We start from the raw sequence: 13,822 nt of genomic DNA, 5'->3' as shown, positions 1-13,822 counted from the left end.
TCTTACATTCTTGGTATGTTTGGAATTTTGCCACACCATTTCATTCATATATTTTTATTTTTTGTTTTTTAAGTTTAACAATACCGATGTCATTTTGTTTAATATTACGAGAAAATAATGCAACAAAACACTGACAGCCATCTAGCCAGATTTAAAAAATAGAAATTTGATATTCATGTCACGTGGAGACCATTGATCTTTCCGACGTCTACAATTTATTGAATTTTTGGGGTAATGAAATGCAGTCTCAGCTGAAAAATCAACAAATGACTAAACAATTTTTTTTTTGACATTTGAATTACACACGGCACTCAAAGGGATTGTGGTACATGCTTGTAATTTGCAGTTGTGTAGAAAACTGGTTAAAAACAATGTATATACAATGTACCATCACGAGAAATATTTTTACGCTAAAAATAACTTACATCAAAGGTTAATAATTGCTACTAATCTGAGATGACATTATAAGAGCAGCTTGCCGATGACCTTTTGGTGACTTTTTAGAGACTCCCGATCAATTCTTAATACACATTCTGAATCTAAATTCTTACTGTGTCAATGAAAAGGTCGACAGGGTCATACACACACTGAATCAACATAGGCCAGTTTCACGACACAATGTCACCTGACATCGAGAAGCTCTCAGATAATCAGCACTTTTCTGTTGGTGAATAATACATCAATGGAATGTTTTTGGTGCAGAAGAAAAAAAAGAGTAAAATGCGCATAGGTGAAGGGCCATCACAAATACGGAGAGCGTGAAAACAAATTGATGCTGTTATCAAAGTGCTTTTAAGAGATGCATGCAGCTTGCAATGTGTTGTAAGTGTGTGTGTGTGTTTAAATATGACAACCTTCCCAGAGCAGCAGCGACACTAAGAATGTATCATTTCTGATATTCTGGTACAAAATAATCCTCTGTTGTCAATGGACTAATTTTTGGCCCAAAAATTTTGATAACAAAATAAAAATATCACTTCATTGTGCAAAGTTACAAGACAAAAAAATTATCTATAATGGGAAATATGTCTCGGCAAATAAACTTTTTAATAAACTTTGGCTAATACTTTGCTAAAACTCCAACAAATTCTAAGTTAAAATCAAGAAAACACTTAAAGGTCTTTGTACAACGTTTTGAAATAGAGGTAAAAAAATGATATCAAAATTACTTATTATAAATATATCTTTGTAGACTTTACTAGTGTTTTGGAGATTGAGGCTAAACGTAACTTAATAACGTATGGCTTAAAACCAAATTTCAAAAAAAGAAAGAATCTTTTTGATTTGGATCGCATTAGAGAAAGCTGACAATTACAACAGACTGAGGCCCCGGTAGATTTTGCGTGTGAGCGTCCAGCCTAGTTTGTGAAGTGGAAAGTACAGTGATGTCGCAAGATTCTGCAGGTGACATTATCTGTAGTATGCATTGTGGTGAGCAGAAATTTGCACTGAAGGAAAAACTTTGCATGTCACTGGAAACTGTGTTCATCCATCTTTACTATAAACTTTAGATGTTGAACAATAAGTTTATTGGTATTGGACATTTCCTATTGGTGAGTGTTAATTGAGAAATAGCCAAAATGAGGTATGTGATATGTGTACACACTGTGGTGAAAGTAAGAGAGAACTCTGAGAAAGTTATCACACCCCTGGTGTTATTCAGGTTTGCTCCTGGAAACTACCAGGTGAAGCACAAAATGTCAACATTATGTTGTGTTAGCAGAAAGAGAGAGAGAGAGGGAGAGAGGGAGGGAGGGAGGGAGTGAGAGAGATAGACAGAGAGACAGCGCAAGAGAGACAGAGAGACAAGACAGAGACAGAGGGAGAGAGGAAGAGGGAGAGAGAGAGGGAGAGAGAGAAAGAAAGGGAGAGAAAGACAGAGTGACAGAGAGAGACAGAGAGAGAGAGAAAGAGAGAGAGAGAGAAAGTGAGGGAGAGAGAGCAAGTGAGAGTGAGAGAGAGTTAGATGGTATTATCTTACTGGTTTTGAGTTTTTGAGTTGTTGGAAATGCTTCTCCCAAGGCAGACTGATAATGCTGAGGGGTTTGTTACCAACCTCGGCGGCCAGTCGGATCTCTGGCGGCTTTTGCACATCTATTGAATACTTCAGGTTAGCCCTCGGCGATATCTCACTCACCTGCAAGCAGATTGTGAATTAAAGAAAGTCTTAATTCTAAAATAAAAATACCTGTATACATAGAAATTATACCAGTACAACACATTCAAATTGACAGCCATATTGGATTCTCCCATAATTTCCTACAATGTCAAAGTTCAACGCTATTCCATTCATCATATCAATTTCTTTTTTGGTTTTTGTTTGGTCTCGGTTTAATCATGTAACAGGAATGGATTGACTTACCAATGCTAGTCTAAGTAAATGTTATAGATTGACTTACCAATGCTAGTCTAAGTAAATGTTATAGATTGACTTACCAATGCTAGTCTAAGTAAATGTTATAGATTGACTTACCAATGCTAGTCTAAGTAAATGTTATAGATTGACTTACCAATGCTAGTCTAAGTAAATGTTATAGATTGACTTACCAATGCTAGTCTAAGTAAATGTTATAGATTGACTTACCAATGCTAGTCTAAGTAAATGTTACATATTGACTTACCAATGCTAGTCTATGTAAATGTTATAGATTGACTTACCAATGCTAGTCTAAGTAAATGTTATAGATTGACTTACCAATGCTAGTCTAAGTAAATGTTATAGATTGACTTACCAATGCTAGTCTAAGTAAATGTTATAGATTGACTTACCAATGCTAGTCTAAGTAAATGTTATAGATTGACTTACCAATGCTAGTCTAAGTAAATGTTATAGATTGACTTACCAATGCTAGCCTAGTAAATGTTATAGATTGACTTACCAATGCTAGTCTAAGTAAATGTTACAGATTGACTTACCAATGCTAGTCTAAGTAAATGTTACATATTGACTTACCAATGCTAGTCTAAGTAAATGTTACAGATTGACTTACCAATGCTAGTCTAAGTAAATGTTACATATTGACTTACCAATGCTAGTCTAAGTAAATGTTATAGATTGACTTACCAATGCTAGTCTAAGTAAATGTTATAGATTGACTTACCAATGCTAGTCTAAGTAAATGTTATAGATTGACTTACCAATGCTAGTCTAAGTAAATGTTATAGATTGACTTACCAATGCTAGTCTAAGTAAATGTTATAGATTGACTTACCAATGCTAGTCTAAGTAAATGTTATAGATTGACTTACCAATGCTAGTCTAAGTAAATGTTATAGATTGACTTACCAATGCTAGTCTAAGTAAATGTTATAGATTGACTTACCAATGCTAGTCTAAGTAAATGTTATAGATTGACTTACCAATGCTAGTCTAAGTAAATGTTATAGATTGACTTACCAATGCTAGTAAAAGTAAATGTTATAGATTGACTTACCAATGCTAGTATAAGTAAATGTTATAGATTGACTTACCAATGCTAGTCTAAGTAAATGTTATAGATTGACTTACCAATGCTAGTCTAAGTAAATGTTATAGATTGACTTACCAATGCTAGTCTAAGTAAATGTTACATATTGACTTACCAATGCTAGTCTAAGTAAATGTTACATATTGACTTACCAATGCTAGTCTAAGTAAATGTTATATATTGACTTACCAATGCTAGTCTAAGTAAATGTTATAGATTGACTTACCAATGCTAGTCTAAGTAAATGTTATATATTGACTTACCAATGCTAGTCTAAGTAAATGTGATAGATTGACTTTCCAATGCTAGTCTAAGTAAATGTGATAGATTGACTTACCAATGCTAGTCTAAGTAAATGTTATAGATTGACTTACCAATGCTAGTCTAAGTAAATGTTATAGATTGACTTACCAATGCTAGTCTAAGTAAATGTTATAGATTGACTTACCAATGCTAGTCTAAGTAAATGTTATATATTGACTTACCAATGCTAGTATAAGTAAATGTTATAAATTGACTTACCAATGCTAGTCTAAGTAAATGTTATAGATTGACTTACCAATGCTAGTCTAAGTAAATGTTATAAATTGACTTACCAATGCTAGTCTAAGTAAATGTTATAGATTGACTTACCAATGCTAGTCTAAGTAAATGTTACATATTGACTTACCAATGCTAGTCTAAGTAAATGTTATAGATTGACTTACCAATGCTAGTCTAAGTAAATGTTATAGATTGACTTACCAATGCTAGTCTAAGTAAATGTTATAGATTGACTTACCAATGCTAGTCTAAGTAAATGTTATAGATTGACTTACCAATGCTAGTCTAAGTAAATGTTAAAGATTGACTTACCAATGCTAGTCTAAGTAAATGTTATAGATTGACTTACCAATGCTAGTCTAAGTAAATGTTATAGATTGACTTACCAATGCTAGTCTAAGTAAATGTTATAGATTGACTTACCAATACTAGTCTAAGTAAATGTTATAGATTGACTTACCAATGCTAGTCTAAGTAAATGTTATAGATTGACTTACCAATGCTAGTCTAAGTAAATGTTATAGATTGACTTACCAATGCTAGCCTAGTAAATGTTATAGATTGACTTACCAAAGCTAGTCTAAGTAAATGTTATAGATTGACTTACCAATGCTAGTCTAAGTAAATGTTATAGATTGACTTACCAATGCTAGTCTTAGTAAATGTTATAGATTGACTTACCAATGCTAGTCTAAGTAAATGTTATAGATTAACTTACCAATGCTAGTCTAAGTAAATGTTATAGATTGACTTACCAATACTAGTCTAAGTAAATGTTATAGATTGACTTACCAATGCTAGTCTAAGTAAATGTTATAGATTGACTTACCAATACTAGTCTAAGTAAATGTTGCATATTGACTTACCAATGCTAGTCTAAGTAAATGTTATAGATTGACTTACCAATGCTAGTCTAAGTAAATGTTATAGATTGACTTACCAATGCTAGTCTAAGTAAATGTTATAGATTGACTTACCAATGCTAGTCTAAGTAAATGTTGCATATTGACTTACCAATGCTAGTCTAAGTAAATGTTATAGATTGACTTACCAATACTAGTCTAAGTAAATGTTGCATATTGACTTACCAATGCTAGTCTAAGTAAATGTTATAGATTGACTTACCAATGCTAGTCTAAGTAAATGTTATAGATTGACTTACCAATGCTAGTCTAAGTAAATGTTATAGATTGACTTACCAATGCTAGTCTAAGTAAATGTTACATATTGACTTACCAATGCTAGTCTAAGTAAATGTTATAGATTGACTTACCAATACTAGTCTAAGTAAATGTTGCATATTGACTTACCAATGCTAGTCTAAGTAAATGTTATAGATTGACTTACCAATGCTAGTCTAAGTAAATGTTACATATTGACTTACCAATGCTAGTCTAAGTAAATGTTATAGATTGACTTACCAATGCTAGTCTATATTATATTATAGATTGACTTACCAATGCTAGTCTAAGTAAATGTTATAGATTGACTTACCAATGCTAGTCTAAGTAAATGTTATAGATTGACTTACCAATGCTAGTCTAAGTAAATGTTATAGATTGACTTACCAATGCTAGTCTAAGTAAATGTTATAGATTGACTTACCAATGCTAGTCTAAGTAAATGTTATAGATTGACTTACCAATGCTAGTCTAAGTAAATGTTATAGATTGACTTACCAATGCTAGTCTAAGTAAATGTTATAGATTGACTTACCAATGCTAGTCTAAGTAAATGTTACATATTGACTTACCAATGCTAGTCTAAGTAAATGTTATAGATTGACTTACCAATGCTAGTCTAAGTAAATGATGTTCAATGTCAACATAGGAGCCAGTAGGATATCTCTTGGCATCATTGCGGTGACTGTCAACTTCAAGTCTGAGAACAAAGAGTTAAATACAATATAGGGATGGTGTTACTGATTTGATGTATGATGTATATACAGGTGACAGAATGTCATGTACCATTGATATCATTACATAGCATATAACATCAATTGAATGCACCAGCACACAAGCACACACACACACACACACACACACACACACACACACATGCATATGAACTTGTAGTTATATACATGATTGTACATCCATCCATCCATCCATACATACATACATACATACATACATACATACATGCATACGCACATACATACGTACGTACGTACGTACGTACATACATACATACATACATACATACATACATACATACATACATACAAATATGCACACAGACATACTCACAAACTTAATGAATGAAAGACACATAAAAACAAGTAACCCACATTTTGACCATTTATGGTCCCAAACTTGCATTAATTTAGTAATATTTTGCTGTGACAAATATTCAGCGACATTGGACATCTTTTACCAATGATTGTACCTTCACTAATTTACTAAAATGTATGTGGGGTTAGATTAAGGAAGACATCAATTCACTTTCAGCAAAAGATCAAAAGAGAAGTGAGAGTAGAAATCTGCATTGCACTAAGTGCAGTCAATGTAAAAGATCATCCAATGTGCCCTTGTAAGTCATATTGACATATCACTTATGTACACACCGCAGCAATTTCTTGTGACAAGACTAAATACATGATTTGGTATGACAAATCAAAGTGTGGTATTCCCCTCTTTCTCACTACGTGTACATGTACGTCACATGTGGTGAATCACAAGAAAACCTACTATATGTTATTGTGACTCACAACAGCAACAGTAGTATACAACCATGATCACTGTTGTGTCTATAAGCACAGTCACACAACATCCATGGAATTGAGTCAGCCATCAACGATGTGGTCCAAAAGTAGACTGTACTTTTACATTTACACACAACTGTGATCTCGGTTGTAAATGTTAGAACACACCTTCTGAGAAGACAGACAGCCATGACACCATACAAACAACAACAATAGCGACAGTTTCCACAAGCCTATTAACACACTATCAAAAGGTCTGCAGGACCAGGGGTTATATAAATTTCAAAGTCCCATAATATTTTTCGACATGAAACACCTTTTCAAGTCATAATTTTCAGACCTGTTACTACCTGCAATTTCCTAGTGTATTATCAGGAGATTACATAATTGATAGTTTCTTTACTACAAATGACATGTTATGAGACCCTGCTGGGATTGCATTTATTTGAGAGTAATAACATCAGACAAAACTAATACAACATGCACATGGTGAGTAGACTGCTCATACACATTTCAAAACCGTTCATTTTTTGTTATTTGCCCTGTCCGAGTCAAACCCTCACTCATCGTGTTTCACCGATGCTATTTACATCTGGATATATATATTATATATACTGTAACATGTAATATAAGTACATTGTATGGATTCAATGTATATTGCCAATCACATGCATAAAACACAAGAGTCTTCCCAATGACTTCCTTGGTAACCTAATAATAATAGATTTTAAAATACCAAAGACTGATGGATTTCTTTCCTAGTATCAGTTACAACCTGAGAAAAAAACACTGATGCGTTTGCTTCCTCGTTGTAAGGCAAGAATGAGATATGTTTCATGCAAAGACATACAATATAATTAGTGTCAGTAATTTATCAAAGTATAAACACCACAGGAGCCAACGTCCCATGACTACGGTGTATATTCACATATAGAATACTACACGTTGAAACGATTGAGTATAACTGAAAGCATCATCATAACCCGTACCCGCTAGCATTGTTTTTTGCATCAATTATACTGTTGTTTTTACCTAATTCTGCCATTGCCTGAAGCCTTTCCTTAGCTCACTTCACTGAAACAAACCTAATACTGTACATATAGTAGTGTTTTTTCATGGTTGTATTTCACCAATGTTATCTTAAACCTTCTATCTATATCTGTAATATCTGTATGAGGTGATGAGTACTATTTAATGAAAGTAACCGTTACGTTATGAAGAGTGTCATTGTTGTGCCCCTACTCTTTCCTCTTTGTATCTCACTGACAATAGCTTCTATCCATGTCAACAATTTTTGAAAGTTTATTTCTCAGCATACTTGTTTGCCTGCCTACCTGCCTCTATCTGTTAGTCTCCAGCCCATTTGTCTGCTCATCTTACTGTCCATCCATCCATCCATCTGTCCATCTGTCAGTCAGGCAGTCTGTCTGTCTGCCTGTGTCTGTCTGTAAGTACCGGTATGTCTAACTGCCTACTGTACCTGCCTGTTTGTCAGACTGATTGTCTGGTAGTCTGCTTTCTTGCCTATCTCCCTGCCTTTGTGTCTGCTTACCGAGCCTGTGACTGTATGTTTGCATGCCTGCCTATCTGCAGCAGATACTCACTGTGTATTAATTTACCCTTGTGTGTTAATGACAAAATCTATATTTGACAACCCCATAAGTTCAAAAAATGTCTGCCACTATCATTACCATAAAAGTAGCTAGGACATAAAACCACTAACAGAACCATTATCTAATGCACTACAAAAGAGGCATGGTTCTCTTCTAACGAGAAATAAAAAAAAAGTAATTTAACTTCCCTTAAATATGAAATTATTTTTTTAATAACACTAATTGAATAACAAAAGCAGTAAAGGAATAAAATAATAATAAATACACTATGAAAAGAATGAGTAAATTAAATATAAAATATAATATACCTCTGTATGGTTAATATATGCAAAATTGGGAAAATAATAGCAATTTAATTGGAATGGTTTGACTCATATTTCAAGCACTGCAGATTCTGAACCAGACTGGGTGATGTCAACATGGATTGTCGTGACGTAGAACGTACGACCTGGCAATACATTGCATGTATGTCCATATTTTCTGTTCAAAGACACTAACTTGGTTTGTGCGTGGTATATTAGGAGTAGTACAAGTCCACATACCTTGCCCAGCTTTGCAGATATCCTTTGATTTCTTCTAGAACAGTCTTCATGTCTTTGGTTGGGTTCCTTACAAAATAAAAATACATCACAAACCAGTTGGATGACACTGAGTGTGATTAGGGATATTCTATTCAATCTGAAATGGGGGAGGGGAAGTGGGGAAGGGAGAAGAGGGGGCATTTTCATTATACAATGTATGACCCTCACATAAAATGATTTACTGTGAAGTAATAATGTTGTTCATATCTTAAAAACTACACACTACATCCGATGTACATGTAAGTTGTGTCCGAAATGAATCTGTGTTGGTACGGTATACACAGGACCAGCCAATCACAGTGTAAAACATTTAATATTGAGAAATATGTCACTGCAAGACTATTTCACAGTATCTGACTGGGTTGAACCATTACTATGTACAATAATAATTTTCAAGTTTGAAATCTGAATAGTTAGACAAAGTCCTAAGTGTGTGTGTTGAGAAGACTTAGTCATGAAGTTTCCACACTAACGTGGCTTTACTCACATCATGATGTTAACTTCAGTTTACTGAGATAGACACAAACTACAACTATTGTCGCAACGTATTGATACAACAGTGATAAGCTATTGAATGAACGTTGGTTTAATTATAGTCTCAGTAGGGCGGCTCTCTGAAACCTAGTTCCATAAAATTCAGTGACTGTTTTGGGACTTCCAATGTCTATGCTATCGATCAAAGGATGATTACATTCACACAACAGAGGAACTGCTAGCATCACCAACTTCTGTAATCTACCGCATCAAATGACTGAATAGTTTCAGCATGTGTCTATCTTTAACCGACACCTTGATTACCCGAGTCGTACTTACCAGAATGAAAGTTTCAACATTTCCATATTCGTCACCCTCTGCATCATACTGTCCTAAATTTGTGCAAATCAAACACAAATTAAAACTGATTAAACTAATCGCATTGACATCTGCTCAGAAGATAGATAACTTAAGTGACTTGTTGAGTTAGGGTATGGGGGCTCAGCTGCCAATACATTAACTGTAATTACTGTTTCATCAGTATATACTCTCAGCCAATTTGTCATCTAACAATCCGACAACCATCTCTCTATATCACTCTACATGTACTACTAGATGCTTCTATCTATAGAACTGTCTATCTTTCCTGTGTGAGTTATTCAGACATCTTTAATCAGTCTGTTAGATACTCAATTTTCCAATTCTATGTCGTTTTTTTTCTTCGTTTAAAAAAAAATCTACACTTCAAAGCTCAAGGGCTTTGTCTTGTTTATTACTATGTTCTTTTGGTCAGTATTAAGTATTGGTATTTTGGGGGTGCCAGTTTTACAGCAGTTAGAAATACTAGTAACATATGGGGTCTTGTTATTTGAAGGCAAAGAAAAAACATATGCCCCCATGTTTCGATTTCCACAGTATTGCTGACATTATAAGAGAGGCTATATTTTTCACGTCTGACTGGTTGTCTACAACGACTTGTCTTCAAGAAACTACTTTTAAAGATGGCGGCATATCAATTTATGTGGCGCTTCTTTTGTCCATAAACCTTTAGCATTACTGGGGGAGTCACTTGACCAAATGGTTTAACATCATTATGCTAATAATATCTGACTGTAATAGAAACGAAAGCGAAATAGTCAATTCAAACTAAATTCAAAGACGGTAAATTTATCTCCACTAACTCTTAAAGCGTATCTAACAGAGACGAGTTCAGTATCAATATCTGTTCTCCAGTACTTGTAAGGTATAAAATGCAACACAACTTAAAAAGTTTGATGTACTTTCGTTTGACGGGATTCCTTAGCAGAGACATGACATAACATAACATGTTGCCATCAAATGAAATCTTCCTTCAGTTTTATAGACTCTTTTATGTTCATTGATTGCCACTTGATAGGTTTAAGGCTATCAGACTATCAACAAGAAAAGTAACTTGACATTAACAGTAGATACATGTAAGAGACATGTAGTAAGGTGACACATTTAAAATGACTACTTTATCTCTGGAATACAGAGAAAGTAGCACAAAATGTGTGTGCACAAGTTTTCTATTTTTTTTTTAACTTTGGTGGTTGTAATACAAAAAATACAGAAAACTATAAAAACTGAATATATAATTTAAATGTTGATGCAGGTCTTCAAAGGACTATTGAAAATCATATTCTGACATTGTGAATGCAGTTGATGGCATGATGCGGCTTTTTCGACTATTTAATATTATATACAGTCATGTAAGTATATCATTATATATATCAAATTATGTCATAAAATGATTGGAATTAAGCCTATGTATCAGATTTGAGTTCTGACTAGACAGCGAAAAATACTGTTACCCCTAAAAATACAGGAAATCATCTTATGCCCCTTTTAATTGCAGTGAAACACAAACAATCCATACAAACACATGCTCACACACATATACACATGCTCACGCACACACGCACACACACACACACACACACACACACACACACACACAAAACGTAGCATATATATATATATATATATATATATATATATATATATATATATATATATATATATATATATATATATATATATATATATATATATATATATATATATATATATATATATATATATATATATACACAAAGACATGCACACAGACAAACAAACATACAAACAACAACAACACCATCAACAAAATCAATAGTAAATGATGACTGAAAGACAAAGAGATTTCTTTCCAATCTGGAAATCAATAAATTGACTTGCCTGTAATCTGGGCCGTATGACTTTTACCAGGGGTGGGTAGAAGGGGAACAAGTCTATTGCAAAATCCATTTCAAGCTGAATGTAGTTGTAGCCAAATTTAGTCTCTATAACCCCAAGGTCCTTGGCTATGTCACTATAATCATAAAGAAAAAATGGAATATCAACTCAATACCACACATTGATTGGAATGAGCAATTCACCTCAGAGTAGTAACATTTTAACCAATATACACAACATACACAACATAATTTGACAGGCTGAGAGCTTGCTACAGCTGTCAGTCTTCTTCACTCTATGATAGATGGCACTGTTTATTACCGTCATGTCACAAAGTGATGTGATCACAGAGCATGCTCCCATAGATCTTAGAGAGAAAGTACCATCCCTCATATCTGTTCACGTTACCGGTATGTGGACAACTCTTAATATAGATGGCCTCCTTGATACCACATAACTTTAATAACCTTTCAACATTTCTCTGCTGTGGTTTTTGATTTGTGCCATTTAGAGATGTATGACAAATGATCATTGTTGTTACAGTAGTATTTCAAATATTGACTTGAATGAATCTTTTATAATCATGTAATTTTGCAAGATTATCATCTCAAGTCCACCTGGCAAGATTGATTTTATATATTTACCTTGTAAGGTGTTTTTATGTACATTTTGTTTGTTTGTTTGTTCGTTTGTTTGTTTGTTTGTTTGACATGTTTGTGTGTTTTAATTTGTATTTTTCTCTTAGACTAGTTTTTCACTTTTTAGGAGCCTGTAATTGGGACATACTTATCTTGTTGGTTTTCCATAAAATAAATAAATAATAGAAAATCATCCAGTAAACATTTGCCAGACACCAATTACCCTTTCCCCTAATTTTAGTTCCAAAATACCATGTGAAAGTAGTCAAAGCAAAGATAGTTCACACCCACACCTCCCCACCCCACCCCACACCCACACCTCCCCCCACCCCATCCCACCACCACCCCATATGTCAATAGCATTTTATGGTTGCATGAAAACAAATACTTAGATATTATTCCCCAACATTTTTCTTTGTTCAACCAAGGGAAAAAACAAGTGACTTAAGGGGCCTTGTCACTGTGACTCAAAGAATTTGGAGTATGAGTGACCTAAGGGGCCTTGTCACTTTGACTCAAAGAATTGGGAATAATACATTACATCTCATTACATGTATTTTGTACACCTTATACTTCATGTTAAATTGGGGAGGGGGGGGGGATAATGTCAATTTTGAACATTTTAAGTGGGATTTCGAACACCGCAGAAGATATAATGTTCTTCAAACATCAAGAAACCAGACAATAAACCGCATTTAAGAGCCGTTTAACTTGACTTGTTGAATAGTATCAGGGTTTCAATGATGCTAATAACCTACCTATCCTCCTGGAAGTCAAAAAGCTTGACAGCCCACTTGTAAATATTATCCTCAACTGGCTCTGCTGACAGACCTAACCTCTGCAAAAAGAAAAGAACCAAATTTCACGATCAGTTCTTCATCTTTATCAACAACAATGTGATATAAATGTATGTGTTCTTCTTTCACATATAATGCACAAAACCTTTTTAGAATTACTCAACACAAACCTACAATGGCTCAATAACTATCATATTGTAATTCTCTACTCCCTCGGAAGCATATAATTCACTGCAGCCTCTGCAAATGCATAGCTATTAAACCATTCACATAGTACAAAATGTAACTGCTATCCAACCAGATCTCCATTTATATAGCTGGGTTGACTGTACATTCATGGATCAAATCTTGTCGAATCACTTTCACCATTCAAATGGAAGTAGCATGGCTCAAACTAGCATCTTGCAGATTCCTAGCCATGGCCACTCTAAATACCAGCAAAAACAAATACATACATTGAAATACTCCTATTATCCTCACACCATTAAAATGACTGGAATAATCTCACAAATGACATTGTCTGCACTACATCTACCGAAGTATTCAAAGAACAAGTATCAGAACACATGAACTCATTTCACCATTACTAGTGATGTCCACACACGTATATATTCACTGCAATCACAACACATGAACTCTTTTCACCATTACCAGTGATGTCCACACACGTATATATTCACAACAACTATCAGAACACATGAACTCTTTTCACCATTACTAGTGATGTCCACACACGTATATATTCACAGCCATCAGAACACATGAACTCT

General features: G+C 34.1%; 1 protein-coding gene across 1 annotated transcript in view; it reads right to left on the bottom strand.

Moving 5' to 3' along the window:
* LOC144436793 (uncharacterized) overlaps positions 1–13,822 on the bottom strand; it is a 110,051-nt gene that overhangs the window by 20,577 nt on the left and 75,652 nt on the right. Inside the window, exons 7-12 of the mRNA XM_078125655.1 lie at positions 13,014–13,093; positions 11,621–11,753; positions 9,722–9,774; positions 8,870–8,935; positions 5,801–5,891; positions 2,057–2,137 (exon numbers count right to left, since the gene is read on the bottom strand). Coding sequence (XP_077981781.1) covers positions 2,057–2,137; positions 5,801–5,891; positions 8,870–8,935; positions 9,722–9,774; positions 11,621–11,753; positions 13,014–13,093 — 504 coding nt within the window. The remainder of the gene's footprint in view (positions 1–2,056; positions 2,138–5,800; positions 5,892–8,869; positions 8,936–9,721; positions 9,775–11,620; positions 11,754–13,013; positions 13,094–13,822) is intronic.

The sequence above is a fragment of the Glandiceps talaboti genome, chromosome 6 (assembly GCF_964340395.1).
Source record: "Glandiceps talaboti chromosome 6, keGlaTala1.1, whole genome shotgun sequence".
Lineage (NCBI taxonomy): Eukaryota > Metazoa > Hemichordata > Enteropneusta > Spengelidae > Glandiceps > Glandiceps talaboti.
The sequence above is the reverse complement of the archived record's forward strand: the minus strand, read 5'-3'. Positions and strand labels throughout refer to the sequence as shown.